General features: G+C 43.9%; 3 protein-coding genes across 3 annotated transcripts; 2 read left to right on the top strand and 1 right to left on the bottom strand.

Moving 5' to 3' along the window:
* The first annotated feature begins 1,155 nt into the window (after window positions 1–1,155).
* Window positions 1,156–10,045, top strand: dnajb5 (DnaJ heat shock protein family (Hsp40) member B5). The gene is made up of 4 exons (XM_085786956.1): window positions 1,156–1,280; window positions 1,959–2,244; window positions 3,133–3,794; window positions 7,947–10,045. Exons 2-4 carry the CDS (start codon window positions 2,034–2,036, stop codon window positions 8,178–8,180), a joined length of 1,107 nt encoding a protein of 368 aa, XP_085643082.1. The 5' UTR covers window positions 1,156–1,280; window positions 1,959–2,033; the 3' UTR covers window positions 8,181–10,045.
* Window positions 10,046–11,326: 1,281 nt separating this feature from the next.
* Window positions 11,327–14,406, top strand: akr1a1a (aldo-keto reductase family 1, member A1a (aldehyde reductase)). The gene is made up of 8 exons (XM_085786955.1): window positions 11,327–11,419; window positions 11,518–11,637; window positions 12,193–12,344; window positions 12,471–12,666; window positions 12,759–12,808; window positions 12,909–13,058; window positions 13,528–13,687; window positions 13,909–14,406. Exons 1-8 carry the CDS (start codon window positions 11,339–11,341, stop codon window positions 13,972–13,974), a joined length of 975 nt encoding a protein of 324 aa, XP_085643081.1. The 5' UTR covers window positions 11,327–11,338; the 3' UTR covers window positions 13,975–14,406.
* A 231-nt stretch (window positions 14,407–14,637) lies between these two features.
* Window positions 14,638–23,792, bottom strand: vcp (valosin containing protein). Its single transcript, XM_085786954.1, has 17 exons — window positions 23,667–23,792; window positions 21,781–21,892; window positions 21,484–21,656; window positions 21,258–21,400; window positions 21,000–21,130; window positions 20,783–20,914; window positions 20,250–20,352; window positions 19,203–19,336; window positions 18,708–18,843; window positions 17,996–18,108; window positions 17,714–17,878; window positions 17,490–17,612; window positions 17,186–17,398; window positions 16,752–17,060; window positions 16,400–16,555; window positions 16,141–16,295; window positions 14,638–15,218 (listed from the first exon to the last, which is right to left on the bottom strand). The coding sequence occupies exons 1-17, from the start codon at window positions 23,681–23,683 to the stop codon at window positions 15,113–15,115; spliced, it is 2,421 nt and encodes an 806-aa protein (XP_085643080.1). The 5' UTR covers window positions 23,684–23,792; the 3' UTR covers window positions 14,638–15,112.
* Window positions 23,793–24,323: the final 531 nt, after the last annotated feature.

Below are 24,323 nucleotides of genomic sequence, written 5' to 3'. Positions count from 1 at the left end.
GGGAAAGTAGGAGTTTGAATAAAACCTTTATAAAGATAGAAGATGTGTGTATGGAGTCAACACATGACTCAGAGGTGTTAATACGACTCAACCCAGGCACGACTACAGCACCATCACGCACGTTCAGAATCAGGTGATTGTTTCTCTGTCAGCTATCAGGACTCTCTCTCTCTTTCTATCTCTCTCTCCCCCTCTCTCTCTCCAAATATGACTGTGTTTCCCTGCACAGTGGAGCCCCACACCTCGGACATGCCTGCTGCAGACGACCAAAACCCGCAGGACGGGAGAGTGAGAGCAAAGCCCCTGGTGGTCACGTTTCCAAATCAAAGTGTTGAGTGAAAAAGTTTAACCCTCCGTGTAACTCCAGAGAGTGGGAGCTGGGGGTGTTTGTGATCAGACCGTGAACAAAGAGTTCCTGCTGCTGGCTGAGGGAGAGAGGGCTGGGTTTGCTGCCCAGACTGTAAACGATCCGACAGGACCGGGATCGGACGCAAACAAGGCGCCAGCAGCAGCAGCAGCAGCAGCAGCAGCAGCCGGCTCGGTAAGGAAACATACAGCTGTATAATGTGTATGGATATGTGCATTTTCCTTTTTTCTTTTTTCTTTTTTGAGCCCGAGCTTCTTATCGGTGCAGATGCAGACGTTGCAGGGAAGATATGATCATGGGTGTGGAGTAAACCCCCATCCATCATTATGGAGAGTTGTTTATAACCTCGCAGCCTTGAATTAAATAAATGAATTAGCCGTTGTCGTTTTTATAGCTATAATGACTGTATGAGACATAATGAGAATAGGGTGAACTTTTTTTTTTCCATCTTTGTTTTCTCGGCTAATCCCGGTGGGATCCTGGTCTTCTTTTTTCCACGCATATCTAAACCGGTTAGAGCCGCGGCGGCGTGACGGGCGCAGTGTGTGTGTGTGTGTGTGTGTGTGTGTGTGTGTGTGTGTGTGTGTGTGTGTGTGTGTGTGTGTGTGTGTGTGTGTGTGTGTGTGTGTGTGTGTGTGTGTGTGAGCCTGTGCGGGCAGTTGTCCGAGGTTTTCCACTGAAACGTCAGATGCACCTCAAGTGTTTGGTCACCGGTTATTTCAGAGCCTGTGATCCTCCCGGCCGGTGCCGTGCGTCCTGACGTCAATTTATAAGGACCTAGCGGTGCAGAGCGGCGGGCACAGAGCTGAAGGAGGGAAAGACAGACAGACAGATAGATACAGAGAGAGAAAGAGAGAGAGAAGCCGGGCCATGTTGATCTGATATTCACCATTACTAATTGCTGAGCAATCTGGTAGGATTTTCTTGACTTTATTCTCATTTTCTTCCTATCTTCTGCATCGCCCCTGCTGATCCCGTGTTCTCATTTTAAACTGTGCTTTCTCATTTTCATAGCCTAGGCTACTATCGGTTATTTGAACACATCTCAAATTCATAACCCAGCGGTAGCCTATGTTGATTGAAATATTATTAGCCTACACCTTTTTAAATGATCGGGATTTATTTCTGCCTGACAGTGTAGCCATACTGGCATGTCTTTGTCTATAACAGCTTAATTAGCCTACAGATCGGTCAAACAGAGTGAAAGTGTTTTTTCTGGCCGACAGGTTGAGTTTCCAGGAGGAAGATCAATCAGATAAGAGATCGATTTTTTTTTCTTTCTTTTTTTTTTTTTTTACCGCGGCAAATCAGTTAGTTTTTTCCCCCTTCCTTCTGAAAATGAGTGCATGTGAGATAAAGACTATGTGATAGAGGTCCTTTCCGGAGGCAGATGAAGGGGATTCCTCTACTCTCCACCTGACTCCACATCAGCACAGCAACCACATCCCCATAGCAACAGATGATAAAACCAGTACTCTGTGTTCCCATCTCCATCCATCACTAGCAGACTTCACAGTAAAAGCCCTGAAGGAGACTATTAGAGCACATTCTGCATTGTGAGACCCTAACAGTGAGCCCTCCATCTCACCAGTGACTGACCACGGCCAGAGGTGAATCGGAGGCGGGGGGTGCCAGTGACTCCTGAGTGTATGCGTGCAGCACAGCTATGGGGAAGGACTACTACAAGACCCTGGGCATCCCTAAGGGGTCTAATGAGGAGGAGATCAAGAAGGCCTACCGGCGCATGGCGCTGCGCTTCCACCCTGACAAGAACAAGGACGCCAACGCAGAGGAGAAGTTCAAGGAAATAGCAGAGGCCTACGAGGTCCTGAGCGACCCCAAGAAGAGGGTCGTCTACGACCAGCTGGGAGAGGAAGGTGAGGAGTGGGGGGTCGGTGGTGGTGTCTCTGAGTTTGGTCCTGTCTCTCTGTGTGTGTGTGTGTGTGTGTGTCTGTGTCTGTGTAGGATCACTGAGTGCCCTGTTAGTGAAGCCTTGTTGGACAGGCGTTATGATGGATTAAGTTGTTATTGAAATGGGAACACACTCAGTGTCCAGTATCACAGTGGAGGACTCAGGTGGGCTTCAGTCAGCAAAGTACTGGTGCTGCATTAGCACAGGAACGTGTGTGTATGACTGGCTGTTGTTATTAAATCTGGTACATGTCATTAACACTTACCAGCTCTAATACCTGACAGTCTACCTCAGCTGCCACTGTAGTGTGTGTATAACTGATAACTGGTGTGTGTGTGTGTGTGTGTGTGTGTGTGTGTGTGTGTGTGTGTGTGTGTTAGGTGACAGGCAGATGGCTTAAGATCATGATGTGGATGAGATATGAATAGCAGCGACTGCTGTTGTTTGCATTCGTGGGTGTTTTGTACATGTCTTGTTGGAAAAGTGTGTGTGTGTGTGTGTGTGTGTGTGTGTGTGTGTGTGTGTGTGTGTGTGTGTGTGTGTGTGTGTGTGTGTGTGTGTGTGTGTGGTGTGTGTGTGTGTGTGTGTGTGTTTGTGTGAGTGCGTTGGGCCAAGTGACCTGATATTTCATGAGCTGCTCCGGCAGCAGCTCTGTTGGAAGTGATGCTGTGGGATTCTTCCTGCCCACGTGGGCTTCACTCTCCTCTCTGCTGTTACCCACACTCTGAGTCCTCTCCGAGAGCAGTTCCCTGCGTTTGGTGTCTAATTTGAGATTAATGTTTGTTGTGGGTGTTGGAGTGTGTGCGTGAGGCCTCACATTTCTCTCTCTCTCTCTCTCTTGTTTCACTCTCAGGTTTGAAGACAGGAGGCAGCAGCTCTTCAGGTGCTCCCGGCAGCTCAACGTACCACTACACCTTCCACGGAGACCCCCATGCCACCTTCGCCTCCTTCTTCGGCGGCTCCAACCCCTTCGACATGTTTTTTGGCTCCAGCCGCAGCCACAGCCGCTCCAACGGTTTCTCCTTCCACAACGATCACAACAACGACGGCGAGCAGGACATGGACATGGATGAGGACGACCCCTTCGCCCACTTTGGGAGACAGTTCGGCTTTCCTGGCGGGATGAACAACGGCTTCCCGGGAGAGGGCCGCAGGAGGAGGGGGGTGCCGTCGGAGCGCCTGGGGGCCGGCCGGAAGCAGCAAGACCCCCCGGTGGTCCACGAGCTGAAGGTCTCGCTGGAAGAGATCTTCCACGGCTGCACCAAGCGCATGAAGATCACCCGCCGCAGGCTGAACCCGGACGGGCGGAGCATGAGGACCGAGGACAAGATCCTCAACATTGTCATCAAGAAGGGCTGGAAGGAAGGGACCAAGATCACCTTCCCCAAGGAGGGGGACGAGACCCCCGAGAACATTCCTGCCGACATAGCCTTTGTGCTTAAAGACAAAGGTCACGCCCACTTCAAGAGAGACGGTTCCAACATCATTTACAACTTGAAGATCAGTCTAAAAGAGGTGCGTCTGCCCATTTTCACCTGACCCGTCTCTCTCCTGCTCTCTGCTTCTCTATCTGTCTGTTTTTAGCCTCCTGCGTTTGGACAGAGCTAATGTTGCTGAGGTTTGGAGTTTGATTCCCCGTGGAGCAGACCAGGCAGAAATTTAATGCATTTACAAGGCTGCAAAGTTTTGGGTGAATTGTTTTATTACTCTGCTTCATATCAGTCTTGTCACTCACCATGGGCAAACAGTGAAGGAGATGAGAAAGTGTGAGTTTAATTTAAGGGTAGGAGGATTATGTCCTGGGTGGGTGGTCATACTAAATATACTGGGGAGCGTGTGTGTGTGTGTGTGTGTGAGTGTGTGTGTGTGTGTGTGTGTGATTGTTGTTGGAGGGCAAGATCAGTGGAAGCAGAGTTTCTGTCACTGCAGTGCGAGAGAAGCAGCAGGAATGTGGTGTCCTTGTGCGACCGGCGTAGAGTCATCGTCCTTTCTTGTTCTCTGCCACCGTAACAAATACATTATACATAAACACACATGTGGCAGGGGCACGTAAAGCTACACACAGGCCTAAACATACATGCAAGCGTACACACTTCTGCATCTTCAAGCGAAATTTGCAAACACACTTGATTAAAGATGGATTGCGGTGTGACAGTGGTGACAATCCAGAATGCTATTACTGTGACTGGCAGGACATTTAATTAGCCGCTCCTACAGTACGAGGGCAACGGGTCCAGCACAGCTCCGCTCCGTCCATGAATTGCACGGGCTTTAATAGAACTAAAAGCGATGCCACCCTTCGGCCCGCTCTCCACATGGCTGCTTTAATGGCAGGTGTTGCCAAAGAGTTGGAGATGTCGGGGGAAAGTTTGTTTGTTCTCAGCTCAAGCCTGAACAGTTTTGCTCTAAAAGCTGCACTGACTGTGAAACATAAGTACACAGCGCAGACCGGAAGACGGCCTGGTTAATAAGAGCACATGAGAGTTTGTTGAGTCACATTAAGTAGGGGTTGGTACTTGATCAGACCTGCACAGCGCTCCCACAGCTAAAACCCTGCGCGCCTACAGCAGCCAGATAAGAGACTTAATAAGTGATGCAGCCAAAAACGGGATGGGGGAGAGAAATGAAGATGTGGATTGGGGCTGGTGGCGGGGAGGGGAGGTGTGTCGGGGGAATATTAGGGAAGTGGGTCAGATGATTCTGTATCCAAAGCAAATAGGAGCTCATATTCCACTGCTCTGCTCTGCTCTGTTTCCCTGAAGATGTGATGCTAAATGCTGCAGTGAAAACTCAGCACCAGCTACACGCTGCACACCAGCCGACCCGACACATAGACTACAATATGGCAAATCTTATGCAAGTGCAATTGTTTCCACTTGCAGAAAGAAGAAGGGGATGCAGGGGTGGCTAAGATTTATTGACAATTGGAAATACACATATTATGCATATGTAGTTATTTTGTCATATTTCGACTGGTGTAAGATTTCCCTGCTGTTTGATTGCTCAGTTTTGTGTTCTGCCCAAAGTGTGCCCTGATTAGCTGCCTTGTTTAGCTTCTTTGGTGCTGCTGTAAACTCCCAGAAGGCACAGGGAGGAGAGGCAACTTCCAGCCCTGCAGAGCCCTGATTTTGTGACTTTGACACATTGATTTCCCCGAAACTAACCTCTACCTGGATCTATAGGGTAGCTCTTTTCTGGCATTAATGATACCTCTGCAGTCTGCTGCTGGTATCGTCTGTGGCGCTGCATTTCCAGCTCCTGTCACAGCTGCTCTCGGCTCAGTAGAAAAACCCACGTCCAAACACACGTAGGTGCTAACTATAGCTGCTGGGCTTTAAAGGCTAAGTGGACGCTTTCTTGTGTTATGATATAGAAATGCATAGGAGACTGTTTATGTGCATTTTTTTTAGCAGCTTATGTTTTAATCCTCTGATTTATCAAATACAGCCACCAGTATACAGGAAACATAGAGTTAAGCATATAACAACGAGTTCATCTTAGGCGATGGTCCAATAGGCAGGTAGATATTTATTGTTTAATTGATCACCCAAGAAGAAGATTTAGTGTGTTCTTACAAATATAGCAAAATCAGTGTATGTGTGTGTTTGTTTGTGTAAGTTTGTAGCGCTATGTAGTCTGAGCTGAGGCTTATGCAATCAGTGGGCTCTCAGATCAGCTGGCGGTGTGTGTCGAGCGTCATGGCAACCTGTCTCCGTGTGTAAGACTGTGTGTTAGTGAATGGAAGTGTTCGTAACGAGAGGATGAGTCACTGGCCTCCATCACAGCGCGGGGCTATAAAACCACCATCACCCCCCACAATGTACATCGAGGAGGGTAAAGGGGGAACGATGATGTCATGGCTGGAAAACTCTGAAGCAGCTGCAACTTCAACTGCTGTTGTTAAAAAGAAAGAAAAAAAAAGACACCAGACGAGACATGAAAATCCCCCACCTGTCTTAACACGACATTGCCCACATAATGACATGGAGTGGGGTCTTAGAGGTTAAGCAAGTGGCAAGACAGGCAAAGTCACTATTACATCATGAGTGGCTGGTTGCATTGAGGTGAATGGTGTCTGGAGTTTGTGTGTTTCTGGCTCCTTTTTCTATTCGGTCTGAAGTAGCATGTAGTTTAATGGCTTTGATCCAAAAGTATGCTAAGTTTAGTTATCAGCAAGAAGTTCTTCCTAAATAGAGCAGACCCATTTTTACCAGCCTCATTTGAAGTCTACTCAACTCTGCCCCGCTCTTTACACTTAGCCTACTCTTACACATGATTTCACAATTTCTCCACCCACCAAAAATAACTCAAACTGGTTTGCTCACATCAGCTTCATTTCTACTTTTAAACGATCACCACTTTGGCCCAGACTGAAATACCTGAACAACCAGTCAAATGAATTTAAAGGTGCTATGTGTAACTTTTTACTATGGCTACCTAGCATGAACCGCTGCTTACTTATCAGAAGATGTTACAAGTTCAGCTCTTAGTAACTTACGCACCAAAAAAACTGTTCCTATCTCTATCACTTCCTCTACTGAAGTTAGCGTGCTAACCAGCTAGCCATGCCCAGGTTTGTCCTATAACTACCACTTTGAAATTGTGAGTTACTGGAGAGGATTAAGAAGTTGTATTCTCAGTTCTTGTAAATGCCATAAACGTAATAAAAGTAGCTAGATGATTAAAAGTAAAAAAGCCTTTCATACATTTAGCCTAATATGAAGAAATGCAGGTGTGAAATTTGCTCAGAATACCATGTTGCAAAAAGGATGATTAATAACAAAGTTTTTTTCATCCAGCACCACCAAGAAAAGTAAAAGTTTTAACTTAACCCTTACACTCCAACTGAATTATAGGTCATACACAATCCTTTCTCCAAAACGTTATTGTATATATTTGCTGAATTTTTTTGTGTCACAAATAACTTTGCAGAAGTTGTTTTATATGCATTATACAGGGGAAGTTTGTTATTTATCAGGATGTTCATTCACAGAGTTGGATTTAAATAGTTCTCTATTCATGAGTGATGCTCACCGGAAAACCTGTGAAGTCGTGACCACAGGTCTGTGTTTAGTTTAGCGCTCTCTACGCTCCGACTGGATGCATCAGACGTTGTGATAAGGAGGTGAGGCTTAGGGTGTGTGTGTGTGTGTGTGTTTGGGGGGGTGTTCTCTCTCCTCATCCTGCCAGCCCATCTGACAAGCCCTCCAACTATTTACAAGCTCAGCCGATTCCTGCCTCACTTCATTAGCCTCGGCTATGAGACAGTTGCTAAAATTAGTCCCCTGTGCAATGTGTAGCCCCCTCCAACACTAACACACTTATACACACTCATAGACGTGGACACATAAAGACCGGAAAACCTTTCCACTGCCAAGTCATGTTTTTCAAATGTTCCCATTAAATGTGGTTCTGTAGACCCCACTGTGCTGTAGTCCATATAATAAATGTTTTGTCCAGAAAGCCAGTTGCCTCCTCTCACACACACATACCACACACACATGATGAACACACACACAGAAAATACAAGGATGACGTACTTAGGGAAGATAAACTAAAGTTTTTAGTTCATGGAAACATGAAGTCATTGGGATATTCATGGCTTTGGCATTTCATTCCTACTAAGGATATTAACCCTCTCCATCTCCTCTTCCCTCTCCTCTCCAGGCGTTGTGTGGCTGCACAGTTAGTATTCCCACGCTGGAAAACCGTGTCATCTCCCTTCCCTGTCATGACATCATCAAGCCGGGGACGGTGAAGCGACTCAGAGGGGAAGGCCTGCCTTTCCCCAAGAACCCCTCACAGCGCGGTGATCTCATTGTGGAGTTTTCGGTCCGTTTTCCGGACAGGATCCCCCCGCAGTCCAGAGAGATTATCAGACAACACCTCCCCCAGTCATAGGTAGACTCACCTCCAACCCCCACACACTCCAGACTAAAACCCAGAAACACAAACCTTTACAGTCCATCATCCACTCTTCTCATATATTTTGACCCCTATTGTAATTAACCTTCCCATATCCTGTGTTACTGCACACAGCTTTAAACTGTGGCTGTGGTTTGTAGGGACGTCACAGTGGGAGGGTGAAGGAAGAAAAAATGCCAACACAAACGGCGTGATCAGGATGTAATTATTTGTTTTTTCTTTTGGCCCAAGCACACAAGCGCCCGTGCAGCGGAGAGGTGCTGAGGATGGTCTAAGCACAACCGTGGCTTGTACCGGAACTTCTTTTCTTAACTCTGTTTTTTACGGATTTATCAGTGGTTTTATATGCTGTCCAACTCTCTGATCCTCGTCTTTTTGTGATAGGATGAAGCGTGAGATATTTTTTAAAAGAAACATTTTTTCCAGCATTTTCTTTTCCAAAGGAGGTTTCAATGGTTTATTTTTACCTTGAGTGTACCAGCAGCTTCAGTGTGTTCAGCGTAATCCCCAGTTTTAACACTACACTTCCACTGCCACCTGCTTTTTCTCATGCTTTCAGTCTAATAAAGCATTGTGCTTGCAGTGTGTAGGCTGTTTGCTTTTTAGTATGATCTGTCTCCCCCATAACCAGTTGTATTCTGTGCCAAAATGCACTTAAAGTCCTGAAATTACTCCAAATAGTAATAGCATGTCTCAATTGCATTGGAATATCTGAGAGTGACAATCACATACTGTAACAGCAGTGTTGGATAATACAATCTGCACATGATATGGGTGCTTCCCCATCTGAGCTGTGCGGCTGCTCTGAACTGAAAAGCCTGGCTCGATATCTGAGGAACATTTATGTGCCTTAGCCCAGTGTCATACCACATATGTAAACACACACATACACACTAATATAAACAACCAGCCATGTTGAGTGCACAACAGACGATGCCCTGTGCTGTGTTAGATGTGACTACTGGGAGCTGGTGATCATAGAAAAACAACACAAGTAAGTAAAGCAATGTAAAATAAATCAACATAATATGGTACTGTATGCAAACAAGGAAGTGTTTTTTAGGAGAGATCTGATAACAAGACTTTTAAATTTTGCCAATACATCCCTGTAAAGTGCCATACAAGTACAGGTTTGATTTCCCAGAGGGATTGAAGCATGAGATAAAACTGAAGTAGTTGACATTCCTCTGGGAAACCCAGCTTTGTTGTATATATATTCTGCTTTCTCTTGTGCCATCTGAAGGCCATGTCTCGGTGCTACTGTGAGCAAAAATAGACCACCGTGGAGTCTACTTTTTGATTTCATGGAGTCCTCAGTTTGTGATTCGACAACTGCTTCCGTCCTCTGTAACATCTGTACATCAAACATTGCGTCTGTTTTGTTTTTTTCAAGTAGAAAAAGCCTGTTTAGGAAACAGGTTTTGTTATATTGCAGCAGCTGTTCTCTGTCTCAGCTGCAGGGGGAGCTGAAAGCTCACTTCAGCTCTTCCTACTGTAGTTTACAGATAAGATGTATGTGTGAGTGTGGTTTATGCAGACAGTCCTAGTAGGTCATATATATCATGTGTATGGGGAAATGTTTGAATGCAACATGTTGAAAAATGCACTTTTTATGTCATTAAAGATACTGACAAATGTAGGAGATGTTGAAAGAGACTTGAATGAAGTGAGTGTGTGAGCGTCCTGCCTCTCAGAGCCTCGGAGGACGCTGGACTGTGGCTCCAACCAGAATGCACATGTGCTGCTGCTGAAAGACTCACTGTCACTGCTTATGTGCGTTTGACAATATTTATGATCTTTTCAAAATTGGAGATAAATAAAAACCAAATGTGTGAAGTTAACAGTGTGTCATTTGTCTTTGTATTATTACAGTCGAGAGCTTGGTTTTTTGCATTTCACTGCACTGTTTTTTTAACCTTGGTTTTAGCTTTGCATGTGACCAATAAACGTATCTATCTATCTATCTATCTATCTATCTATCTATCTATCTATCTATCTATCTATCTATCTATCTATCTATCTATCTATCTATCTATCTATCTATCTATCTATGTATTCTGACTTGTGGTTCAGTGTTTACATGTAACACAAGCACGCAGGATGGATAATGTTATAATCTTGTAAACAAGGATGTAAGTAACCTTCTCGTGATTCATGTCTCAAGATAACTTCACCACCATGTTGAAAGTCAAACGTGTATTCATTATCAGTTGTAATTTGGGATCGGTGTGATGATTACAAATTGGTTGTACATGTAACTGTTTGTTATTTTGGCAGGAACACTGTGGAGTTTGGACGTTTTCCACCAGTTTGAGTTACAGATAAACACGTGAGGACAGACTTTGACCTCAGCCCTTTCAAATCCAGATGCATAGCAGCTGATCTCTGGTCTGAGGTAGGAATGTCTTCTCCAAAAAATAATAAAACTCTTATCCTCTTGAGTTTTATCTGTGTACTATTTACTGACTGTGTTAGTGCATTAGTCAATTACACGGTCGGTTCAGAAGATCGGTCAGGAGTATGGTCAGGTGACAGTCAGGGCAGGTGACGTGTGTTAAGAGACTGATCATGTGAAAAGACTGCACTGGTTGATTAAAAGTGTGTGTGTGTGTGTGTGTGTGTGTGTGTGTGTGTGTGTGTGTGTGTGTGTGTGTGTGTGTGTGTGTGTGTGTGTGTGTATGGTTAGGATAAAACAGACAACTAGAGCAGCATGGGAAGGCTTTCTGAGATGTGCTGCAGTAACACCACACTGTGACTAATGCCGTATAGCTGCATCAGCTATTTCTGGCTGTGAGGCTGGGTTCGCAGAGAGTTTATATCTTTCCACTAAGGCATCATTTTCAGTTCAGAGAGTGAAAAAAACAACAAATAATAGTAGAAAGCAGGTCACAAAATGTGAACTTTTTTTTGTTGGCTGCATGTGTGATGGATGTGGCTCATCAACTCCTGCTGCAGTACAGTACAGGAGAGTTAATGAGTTTAGATGTGAGTGATAATCAGTAACAGAGTATTTTAGGACTTAGTCATGATGACTGGACGGCCTCTGGGTCCATTTCTGTAGGAGAGTGAACACCTCACCTCACCTCACCTCCTCTGTCACTGTCTCTGTCCTGTCAGGTCTCCAGAGCTGGAACATGAACACCTTTGTGACTCTCTCGACGGGGCAGAAGATGCCCATGGTCGGACTTGGCACATGGAAGAGCGCTCCAGGACAGGTACAACTGTAACTACACACTACACCCACGCTTTGCTTGAAACATTACAAAGAAAGTGTATATATGGACTGTGTCATCATTGTCCATGTGTTCCTCAGGTGAAGCAGGCAGTGCTGGCAGCTTTGGACTGTGGCTACAGACACATCGACTGTGCTGCTGCTTACGGCAACGAGCAGGAGGTCGGAGAGGCGCTGGCTCTGAGGGTCGGTGCTGGGAAGGTGAGAGACTCTGCTTGTTTTGATCCCGACGCTTCATTTTTGGCTTTGGAATCAGCAGCCTCAACTCAAGGCCTATTTCCTAAGTTGTTTTCTCAAGCTTTCATCTATAATACTCTATTAGTGTCCATCAGCACCTCACTGATAGAGGTTTAGACCTCAGCATTTTAAAAACTTTCAATCCATGTTGTCTTTGAAACTGAGCTTTGGAGCTCTTTGGAACTGAGCTTATAAAATAACCATGAGGTCAAATAACTTTGCTTCCTGAGTTTTGACATAGTGTTTAAGAGTCTCTGTGTTCAATGTTGACACTCAGTTTAACAACAGGTCACGACTGAGATTTAAGTTCAACATGAGGGTCATGGTCCGGTGCTTTGTGTGGGAGTGAAAAGTTAGGATGAGTCTAAGAACCTGTGACTGACAGGGGCCCTGAAAAATATGAAGATTATGTGATATGTTTTTATTGGGCCCAAAGTCCTTGATTATCAGTGAATCAGCGTGTTTCTCTGTTGCTGTTGTTTTGTATACCCTGTATATCCTTCATACTGTCGACTTCAGGCTCTGCGTCGTGAGGAGGTGTTCGTGACGTCCAAACTGTGGAACACCAAGCATGACCCGGAGGATGTAGAAGAGGCGTGCAGGACCAGTTTAGCCCACCTGGGCCTCACCTACCTGGACCTTTACCTCATACACTGGCCCATGGCCTTCCAGTGAGGCCGGCTTCACTTCACTTCACTCACAATAAATTGATTTTGCATCTCCCCCTGGTTGTCACCCAGTGGCCCATGATCAATGTGGGAGTGAAATGACAAACTACATACATGTCTGTGCTTTAGGCCGGGGAAGGAGCTGATGCCCCGACGGGAGGACGGAAGCATTTGTTACTCTGATACACACTACAGACACACTTGGACGGCCATGGAGAGTCTGGTGGATAAAGGTTTGGTGAAGGCTATAGGCCTGTCCAACTTCAACGCCAGGCAGACTGACGACATCATCGGCATGGCCAAACACAAACCTGTCATCAACCAGGTGCAATGTGACTTTCTCGTGCACCAGAATAAATAAATCTATAAGTTATTATTGATTACAGTGAATGTATATCGTCTATTATTGCTCCACAGGTGGAGTGCCATCCTTATCTGTCTCAAGCAGATCTGCTGTCACACTGTCGGTCAGTGACTTTAACGTTTTTCTTTCTCTCTGAGCTGAACACCATGAACATAAACAATGTCCCAACTGTTTCGGTCACAGTGCTTGTACCTGTGCCTCAGGTCGGTGTCAGTTTATGTCACAGCCTACAGTCCCCTGGGCAGCGGGGACAGACCCTGGGCCTCTCCTGACGAGCCAAGTCTGCTGGAGGATCCACGACTGGGAGCCATCGCCAAGAGATACAAGAAAACACCTGCCCACGTCATACTCAGGTACTAATCAATCCTTCAGTTTTCTTCTAACCTTGGATTACATGAGCAGAAACAGCTTCATATGAACAATTAATATATAAAATAAATGGTAAAATGGACATTTACACACAAATCTGGGATGGATAGTCCAGGATTAAATTAAAACTTGTTAATTCAGTAAAATTACTTCTTAGTACACTTGATTGACTGGTGGCTGGGTTTGGGGGGGGTGGAGGTCCTTTTGTTCCTTTACAGGTACAGCTGTATATACACTCAATGATATGGCCATCAGCTGTATGGTGACTGTATATGTGTAATCAGAGCTCTCATTGTCATATCAAGAGTCACAAACCATTTTATTTTTGTTGCAATTCAGGAATGTGTAGAGAATACGCAGATTTCACGTGGAGGTGTGTTGTTGGTGATGGTTATTTTGTGAATGAATGTATGATGTGCATCTGTAATAAGCAAACCTGCGTGACATCTACAGGTGGCACGTTCAGAGGGGTGTGGTGTGTATCCCTAAAAGCGTGACTCCCTCCAGGATCCAGCAGAACTTGCAGGTGTTTGACTTTTCCCTGTCAGAGGACGACATGAAGCTGATTGAATCCTTCAACCGCAACCAGCGCTTCATTGTCCCGTCCGTCGAGGTGAGTCACTGACTTGTTTATATTCGTTTATAACAGCAGTCTCAGTGCAAAAATGTTTATTGCCGAGACTCTATGATGGCTTTAAACTTTGCCCTGTCTGAGCTGCTGCAGAGCGGAGTCACCCTGCGTCTCAGAGGCAGAGCTGTTGATGTGTTTTGTGTCACACATCCTGACGCCTGTCGTCCTGCTGACATAACTAATCTGTTGTTTTTCCTCCACAGCGGGACGGTAAAAAGGTGTGGAGAGACGCAGAACATCCTCATTTCCCATTCCATGATGCTTACTGAGTCTACTTCTCCACAAGAGACGCTGTCCTGCTTCTCAAAATCATTGTCACGTACACTGAAGGAAACCTTTTTTCTTTCTTTTAATTAAAATCTGATCAAAATCTGTTTCTCTTGAGGTGAATTATGATATTTAGTGAATACATCTGTTGAGAACAGTATGTTTTTCCAGTCATCTAAGATTGTGGTGAGCACCACCTGGGGAAAAAAAGTCCATTGCATTATGTTTTCTTTCTTTGCCAGAGTGACACTGTGTGGTCAGTAAGAGAACAGCCTCTCTGACCGATTACAGCAACTTCAACATGGTGGCTATAGATTGAGAAGGTGCTCCTTCTGGGGAGGATAATTATTGAATCACAGCAGTAATACCACATTGCACTTCAAAATTTGCAATTTATCAATGACTGAATTCTCTCTTAACAGAAAAAAAAACAAACCTTTTTGCTGTCAGGTAGGATAAAAAGATCCAATTAAAACCTGGGCTTTCCCCATCTCGTAGAACTGCCACACAGTGACAATGGCGTGGTGCTCAAAGAACTTGTTGCTCATTGCTGTACCTCTCCATGTTTCCTGCCTGCTCCTACTTTTAAATAATCAAATAAAAAGGTCAAAAATGTGCATTAAATCTGAATCAGTTAAGAATATCAAAACAGACACTATAACACCTCCATTTGGTGAGATTTTATTTTCAACAACATAACCTTGACAAATTTTGTAATACATTATATGCTACTGTTTATTTAAAAAAAAAGAGGAAGTCATTAGCAATATGTTTTTTTCTTTTCTTTCTTATAGTCTAGCATAGAATCCCGTCACTAAAGCCATTCATGTTGGTTGTGATATACTGAGAATGAGGCCACTCAATAAAACCCACCCACCCCACTGAAAAACTCTGCAGTCACTCACTCACCGTCCATTTCCAACATCCCCTTACCCCCACCCACATCAAAGCCAGGGCAAACCAAGCGGCTACATGCTTTCTCCAAGGGGAAAAAAAAACAAAATCATACAAAAGAAAAAAAAAACAAAAAACAAAAAAACAGGAACACATGAAAGAAGCACAAAGTCCTAAAAATGTGGAATCTGGTGAGAATTTGTACAGGTGTGATCCCAGTACTGACCACTGTGGGGCAGTGTACATTTATCCATAAAGGTCATCGTCGGCTTCTTCATTGAACACTGGACCACTGCCCGTTCCTCCTGAGCCATGGCTTGGTCCGCTGCCGCCTGTAGCACTGGAGGGAAACCTGAAACAACAAGAACACAAGTTATTTTCTCCATTTCTTCACACTGATTATCCTACGACAGGGGTATTCAATTACAAATTCAGTTGGGCCAGATTTTAAAACCAAGACCTTAAGCAGGGCCAGACATTTTCAGCGGTCAATAGGGAGGAGGTAATGACAAATGAGCAGCATTTTTAAAACCCAGTATTAGCTACTAAAATCAAATCTACACAACTGGAAAAAAGAGAATAAGTCAGTAAAAGACGTATGATAGTAGTATTAGTAAAGACATTGTTTTTTTCTTTTTGTGTTGGAGTTGAGTTGTGGATATTTGGTGCTGTTCCACCAAACATTCCTGGATTAAAAAAAAAAAAGTTTACGAACTAAAAGGTTCCTGAGGCCCACTGCTGCGTTTCCACTGAGGTCTACAGTCCCAGGGAGATTATGCAAATCACTAAATGTAGCCTACTAGTCTAAAGAATATTACAGATAAAAGAACAAAGATTTCTTCTCAAACATATTGATTACGCATGGTGAAAAACTAGGATCAAAAAGAGAGCGTGGCTGAGTGGACTGGAGCAATATAGCTTCTGGGCCGGATGTGGCCAGCGGGCCACTATTTGAATAGCCCTGTCCTACCACATGGTTTCTTCCTGGCAATTCACATCCTTGGATGTGTATTAACCATTTTTTACTGTCAATGAGAAAATGTTGTGACTGGCATTGTAAAGCTTTATGTTTTTGGATAGACAGTCATCTCTGTGTGAAAGATACCATTCAGTTCCAGTTTAACTCTGCTAGCCAGTCAAATCAGCGTCATGAGAAAAAAAGCTGCTTCTGGTTCAATACTGCAGAGAAGGTACCACCCTGCTTTAATAGAGGCATCTAACTACTGACACACATGTTAATGCAAAACATAAAAGAAAAAGAAAAAAAGAAGTACCTGAAGCTGCCAAAGCCACGGCTCTGCTGCAGAGTCTGAGCAAACATCTCGTATTTGCGAATGTCATTATCACTGACGGAACGACGAGCAAATCGCATAGCCTCCTCAAAGTGGTCCTTCCTGATCTCTGGCACAGGATCGTCCTCTTCCACCTCCTGTGAGAAAAAAAAGACGGCGTCATAAACATGAAATAAATCCGAAGATGAGCAGCTCAACTAGCTGTGACAAGACTAAACAAGGGGCGAGAAAAAGTACTGACCATTGCTGATGGGTTGGTCTGTCTCTCCCTCTCTCTGCGGATCTCGTTCTCGATGCTCTCCCTGATGGCCAGCTTACACGCCCGCTGGCAGATCTCTGTGAGATCAGCTCCGGAGAAGCCATTGGTCATCTTGGCCAGGAAGTCCAAGTCCACATCCTATCAAATAGGAGAAATGTGAGGTTTTAAGTTTGATCCTGATTCTAAAATTATTCATCAGATAAATAGAACAATTGACTGTTGGTTAGAAAATGTATATCAGTCTATATTAAATGTATATTACTGACCATTAAATGGATAAAATAATTCACTGCAAACAACTGTTAAGTGCTGCTATGATTAGTGGCACTCTCACCTTGCTGATGGGACTCTTGCGGAGGTTGGCCTTCAGGATGCTCATCCTGCTCTTCTCGTCGGGCAGGGGGATGTAGATGAGCTGGTCCAGACGGCCGGGTCTCAGAATGGCAGGGTCAATGATGTCTGGTCTGTTTGTGGCTCCGATGATGAAGACGTTCTTCTTGCTGGACATGCCGTCCATCTCGGTCAGGATCTGGTTGATGACACGGTCGGCTGCTCCGCCACCATCTCCCACGTTGCCACCACGGGCCTTGGCTATGGAGTCCAGCTCATCAAAGAAGAGAACGCAGGGGGCTGCCTGACGAGCCTGGAAACATAACATGAACAAAATGGTTTTTAAACTTAATTCTGTAGAGTGAAATTAGTTAAAAACACGGAAGCATGTGGTTGTTCTGCAGATTAACTGCACCCACAGCCTACAGACAGTCTCACCTTGTCAAAGATCTCTCTGACGTTCGCCTCAGACTCTCCAAACCACATGGTGAGCAGCTCGGGTCCTTTGATGGAGATGAAGTTTGCCTGGCACTCGTTGGCGATGGCTTTGGCCAACAGAGTCTTACCACAACCAGGGGGACCGTAGAAGAGCACACCCTTGGATGGGGTCATGCCAAACTTGAGGAACTTGTCTGGATGCTCCACCGGGTACTGGATTTAAATAGAGACGACACAACTGTAGTTTTATAGTTTGTTATGCATCATTTTCAGACATGATCTCACTTCTGAAAGCCCTTCATACCTGCACCAGCTCCTGCAGCTCCCTCTTGACATCTTCCAGACCTCCGATATCCTCCCAGGTGATGTTGGGGACCTCCACAACCGTCTCCCTCAGGGCTGATGGGTTGCTCTGGCTCAGGGCCCACTGCACAACAACATTGAGTGAATTAGTATCAACCTTTGTAGACCTTGTGGAACCATGTCACTCTCACCCCACAGCCAAAAAAAAGCACATTAGAGTCTTACCTTGAAGTCATCCATGGTGACAGCAAGGGAGTTCATGACTTCAGCATCAATGGTCTCGTCCTCAAGGTCGATCAGGTCCATCTTCTTTCTGATGGCCTGCAGGGCAGCCTCAGAGCAGAGAGCAGCCAGATCTGCACCCACATGTCCGTGGGTCTCATTGGCCACCTACATGAAGATAAAAAGACCTCAGTAGTATTATTTACTTTGCAGCTACAGGTAATGGACAGGACTTCAATCACATGACTATAGCAGTGTGTGGTGAAGAGAAGTTTGTGTACAAACCTGTTCTAGGTCAACATCGTCAGCCAGCTTCATGTTCTTAGTGTGAATCTGAAGAATCTCCAACCTGCCGGTGGCGTCGGGGATGCCGATGTCGACTTCCCTATCAAAACGCCCTGGAGACAGTCGGGGTTCAAGCACACACTTAGTGGTTCCAATTAAACAGATTAAGAGAAATATTAATACACATCTCAAAAACATCTCATGACATCTGTTCTCAGCACTGACAACAGAAGAAACAACTTAAACTTTGCTCCATCACATTTCAAAAAGCGTGAGTCTCTGGTGAATACACAAAATCCATTCCCAACCCTCTGTAACAAACATCCCATCATAAGCAGTGTTGTGAGACACTGACCCCTTGGTGAACTGCATAGTCCAAAAGAAAAAAAAAAGGAAACATAACTGCAGGCAGCAATTTTCATCAATGATTTGACTCCAGTACACAACAAATCAGAATTTCAACAGTACATCTGAATTTGCAAGAGATCAAACCTCCCTGATACAGAAAAGAATATTCTGAGAACCGCTCAGGTTGGCTATTCAGACTGTGGGACACCACTTTAACATTTGATAGGAAAATGACTTCAGTTGAACATGAGCAAAAATGAAACTTCTGTTATAAATGTGTATATTAATAGCTGATTGTGTAATCGATCCATTCATAGACACGCACTGGATGCTACTTCTCTGTAACTGAATACAGATAACTTACCAAATCTCCTGAGAGCTGGGTCAATGCTGTTGGGTCTGTTGGTGGCAGCCATGACGATGACATGAGCTCTTTGTTTCAGGCCGTCCATAAGAGTCAGCAGCTGAGAAACAATGCGCCTCTCCACCTCTCCATGAGTCTACAAAAAGACACAATTCATGTTACAAACCAGCATGATTAGCGTTTAAGGTGGCAATAGAAAAAAAAAAGTAGTCAATTTTAGTGAGATTTTTTTAATCTGTGAAAAATTACTGTTTGAAATGAACATAAACACATAAATGCAAATCATGTCTAAATAATAATAATAATAATAATAATAATAATAATAATAATAATAATAATAATTAAAAAAAACACTTTCCAATTTCAAAGCTTCCTGATATCTGGCCACTGATGGTCATTTTCATTTAATCCACTAATAACCTCCATAAATTATAAAACACAGACACTGTCATGTGACAATCAGCCATCCATTTAGTTTTCCTCTCTTCCACTCACCTTCTCTCTCTTTGGAGCGATTGCGTCAAGCTCATCAATAAAGATGATGGCAGGGGCATTCTTCTCCGCTTCCTCGAAGGCCTTCCTCAGGTTACTCTCGCTCTCTCCTGCCAGTTTGCTCATAATCTCAGGACCTAAAAACAGAGCCGAAACATTTTGAGAAAGCTGAACTATCCCCAACTACTGTCTTTAAAAGCCAAGAGAGCCCATCTAAACTTCTTTAAGACGTGTTTGAGATTTACCCCAATAATAAATATATATATCAGGCATAATAACATCATGACCGCCTGCCTAATAGTGTGTTGGTCCCCCTTTGCCAAATACACAACAACAAACTGTGATGCACTGTGGTTCTGCCAACTTTCTATCAGAACCAACATTAACTTTGAGCAATTTGAGCGACAGTAGCTGGTCTGTTGGATCAGACCACACAGCCTTCGCTCCCCACATGTATCAATGAGCCTTGGCCGCCCATGACACTGTCAGCAGTTCACCACTGTTCCCATCTTTAACCACTTTTAACAGATACTGACCACTGCAGACCGGGAACACCCCACAAGAGCTGCAGTTTTTCCAGATGTTCTGACCTGGTCATCTAGCCATCACAGTTTGGCCCTTGTCAAACTGGCTCAAATCCTTATCTTGCCCATTTTTCCCTTGCTTCTAACATCAACTTTAAGGGAGAAACGTTCACTTGCTGCCTAATGTATCCCACCCACTAACAGGTGCCATGATGAAGTGTTATTTACTTCACCTGTCAGTGGTCATAATGTTATGCCTGATCGGTGTATACTGAAAAACTGCTAATGTAATGCAGTATAAATCATCCAAACCACTTTTCCACCTTTACTCAAGGGAATAAAAACTCCTCTCTATTTTTAAACAGTACTGTATAAAACTTTTGATAGGATCTTTTGTCATAATTTAATTTTCTTCTTCATAGAATGTAAAAGCAACCATTGACAGGATTCTTAGTTTTGATGGGACACAAAACATGCCTAAACAGCAAGTGCAGTCACAAATTTCACAATAGATATCTGTTCGCACCATTAATCAGGAAGAAGAAAGCTCCAGTCTCATTGGCCACAGCTCTGGCGATCAAGGTCTTTCCAGTTCCTGGGGGTCCATACAGCAGGATTCCACGTGGGGGCTGAAAAGGGGGAAAAGCATTTTTTGAGCTCAGATTGTATCGTATGAACAATTATTTTGTCTCGAGTCAAGTCTTTATAATAACATCATGATGCAAACTAAAAAGCAAGTGAAACAAAATCAAAAGCAGCAAATATACATGAGGTCATGCACTTCTTATTCTTAAAAGTGTACAGCATATCAGATATGACAAACTCAGCAGACTGGTTCAGGTTGTAGTCCTGAGTAATTCAATAATGTCCACTCCACATCAACATTATGCCTAAGCTAATCAATATTTGCTACTATAATAAGACGCATACATTACTGCATGCGTATGATTCTATTACAACCTCTGGGTGTTTTCAAATTCAGGGTGGAAATATTTCAAAAGAAAATGTTCGAGATAAAATTCCACAGCAAAGGCCAAACAGCTGGCTGGATTGTCATACCTTGACTCCAATGGCCTTGAACAGTGCAGGGTGTCTGAGAGGAAGCTCCACCATCTCTTTGATCTGAGCCAACTGCTTTCTCACTCCTCCAATGTCATCATAGCCCACCTCGTTCAGAGACTCCTCCTCATCCTGCACATTCCAACACGAGATGTTCAAGTGTCAATGCAATCCACGTTTGGCAACTGTTAACCAATGTGACATATCTGCTACCCACCTCTCTCCTGATTGGTTCTCCCTCGCAGTGGATGACTGTATCAGGAGCGACAATGCAGTAAGGAGAGGGATCGGTCTCCACCACCTTGAACTCCACAGCACGCATGCCACCTCTGACCAGGAAAATGTCACCTTCACAAGGAAAAAGACGAGATTGTTCATTTCACCACTATAACAAAGTTACATGTTGACATATACAAGTGATTATTTATCAGGCTGGACAATTATCTTTATTCTGACGGAGAAAATTGGTATTCACCTTTGCGGATGGGCCTATATGCCTCCAAAAAGTATGGCTTCAGATAGACCTCAAACAGGTTGCCAGTGATTCCTTCTACTGTGTCATCTATTGGGAGGACGTGGATCCTCTTTCCATACTTCACATCAGGGCATGGCTGGATGCTGAGGGAGACATTAGACTTAATACCACTTCTGTTTTCTAGGGGTGTAAAATAAACTGAAGACAAGTATGTCCTTCTACCCACCTGATGACATCACCCAGACGGACTCTCAGGTTGTTACGGACCACCCTGTTCATGCGTACTTTTTCATCAGAGCAGGTGTCATCTGACAGCACAATGCACACAGTCTCCCGCCTCTTTTTTCCCTTCATCAGCACTGTATCTCCACGGAAGAGCTGCAGCTCATCCATCTTGGTCTGCAGAGACATTATGCAGGGTTATTTCACGAACCACAATGCTCAGATACTGCTGATCAATCATAACAACTCGGATCACAACATGGTTGTGATCTGTAGGTAAGCCATGTATTGAACCATTTACCTGAGAGAGGGAGACCACGCTGTTGTCTTCATTGATGGATTCATCAACGATCAGTCTGTTTGGTCTGTTCTTCTGTTTCAGAATTGCAGTGGCTAGGTCATCATTTTTGGATCTATGATGAGAAACAAGGGGAGATGCAAGTTGTAGGTTAAACAAAAGACTTTTTAATAATGCATCTCTGAGGTTTCATACAGCCCTCTCACCAACACATGTGATGCTCAGATGTAATAGAAAAATGTAAAGAAAACTTCTACTGCAATCTAATATTAGGGTTGGTAATTTTATTTTATTAATTATACGCACAATAAACATGTCTCTGACAGTGCTTCTAAACAGAGTTTCAGGTTAAGTTTCTAATCCGGGTTTCAGGTTTAGTTTCTAGGGTGAGTCTCTGGGGAACTTATAAAACACTGTCAAGCGAAACCTCAGGATGATTTTCCATGTTGAGGAGGTCAGAGGGTGCTGCCTAATTTAAGATAAATAATTACTGACATTTCAAAAATTGCCCATAAACATAAGAGATTCATAAGAGGTTTCATAACAGATCAACACACCTAATACCCAGAAATGAACTGATAGTACAGGTTGTGTATAATGTGCATTGCTGAATGTAAGTTAACAGTATTGTTTGTGTTAGAATTTTTGAATGTAAATGAATTTCTACTATTTTGTAAACACTTTGATGGAGTCCATTTGAATAAAAGCATCGTAAGTTTAAATATATGTCGATGAGGCATTAGTCAATCCTCTATCTAAACAATCTATTGTGTGTAATACAACTAAAAATAAACGATGGATTTCTGTGACTGTTAGTGCAAACAGGTCGTTTACATAATTTGCCAACAGCACTGACTGCACGTTACACGAGTAAAAACCCTCACAAATCAAACCTATATTAGTCACACTGCCAAAAACAAACTAATACGTTAAGGTTCAATATGTCATGCGTTTCTGGAAAACTCTTGGGACCGGTTTTGTAGTTTCTCTTTCATGTTGTTAGCATGCTAACAGTAGCCTCTAAGCTAACAGACTGGCGAGCAAGCGAGCGCAGATGACACAGCAAAAGGAATAGAAAAAAAAACTTTGTTAGCCAGCTAGGATTTCCCTTAAAAAAGATAGACGCTCTGACTTATCCTTGAGCTTTACATGATTTGGCTGTCAAGGTAACCATCGGTTATGTATTAATCAAATGTGTTTTTTTTCACTGTTTTGCTAACAGGGAGATAGAGCCCGAGCAAATTCTCGATCATTTAAAATGAATAGCCAGCTCCGTTAGCCTGCTAGCTCTAGTGGCTACAGACAGCTCCGTCACAGAGTTAGCCATCCGGATGACCAGCGATTTCTTTCGCTAAAAATGTTTGATTAATAACCGGGTCGATGGCGTTTATCAATTGCATTAGTATTTGTTCGGTCCAATTTAACGCCCAGTCTCGAGGTAGGCTGTTAGCCGGTGTATAGGCCAACTTGTCGGTATGACGGTGGATGGCTTTGGCCTTGACACTATTGCTAAGCTAGCGCTAGCATTCAAACACGACAGCAATGACTGCGCTTTGTCAGGTCGCTGTCACAACCGGCTACGCTCGGTCCCGTTAACCGGCCAACGACAGCACTCAAACAACTGTCAACAATTCACCGGGGGATACCATCGTGTTTGTCAGAGGATTTGCAGTGTGGGGTTATTTAACCAACGGACAAAAAGTGCGGAGGCTGAAGTAACTGACCCCATTAGCCCTGCTGCTAACAGACTCGTTTATGTATTAGCAATCGAGCTAACTTTAATAAACTAACGTATTCAGAGCTGACGTTAGCCATTTAAAGGGCATATATCGATAACCATTGTTCCCGAAAAACGCATTTTAAAAATGACTGAAAACGTTTCTACTTACTCCCCTCCCGAGGCCATGGTCGTCCACCTGGATTACTATCAATAAATAAAGAAATCCTAGCTAAATGTTTCAGAGGCTTAACCGGTTCTTGATTCTCTACGTTCTGTGATTTCACACGAAAGACCAGCAGGTTCCGTGCTCCTCTTTAGACTTATACCGTGAGCTGGATGCACCCTGCATTCTGATTGGCTAGAGGGTAACTGACAAACTCAACAACCAATGAAGGGGTCTGGAATCGGGCGTCACCGAAACGTTGTGGAATTTTAGCCAATTGGAAAAGAGTGGGTTGTTCCTGTTGTCATCAACTTCTCTCTGATTGGTCTATCGCCACCATCGGCCATCCAATTGATGCTTACCGCGTTGATCCTGAAGAATCGCAAAAACATTGAATTGGACTTACTTTTCATAACAACGGATCTTGCCATAGTCTTATTAATAGGAAGAATTGACAAATTAAGAGCAGCAACACAGTTAAAGGTGTATCTTCATAAATAGTATGTTTATTTTATGTCATAAAACACGTTTAATTAATAGATAACAATAACAGTTTTCATCACTCTTGCTTGATATACAGTGATATATATCACCCACCGAAACCTTCAGCTTCACAGTGTCCAGTTATCTTGTATTACTTTATGTATAAACCACCACCTGTGT

This window comes from Trachurus japonicus, chromosome 9 (genome assembly GCF_045865225.1).
Source record: "Trachurus japonicus isolate A0001 chromosome 9, Traja_1.0".
NCBI lineage: Eukaryota > Metazoa > Chordata > Actinopteri > Carangiformes > Carangidae > Trachurus > Trachurus japonicus.
The sequence above is the reverse complement of the archived record's forward strand: the minus strand, read 5'-3'. Positions and strand labels throughout refer to the sequence as shown.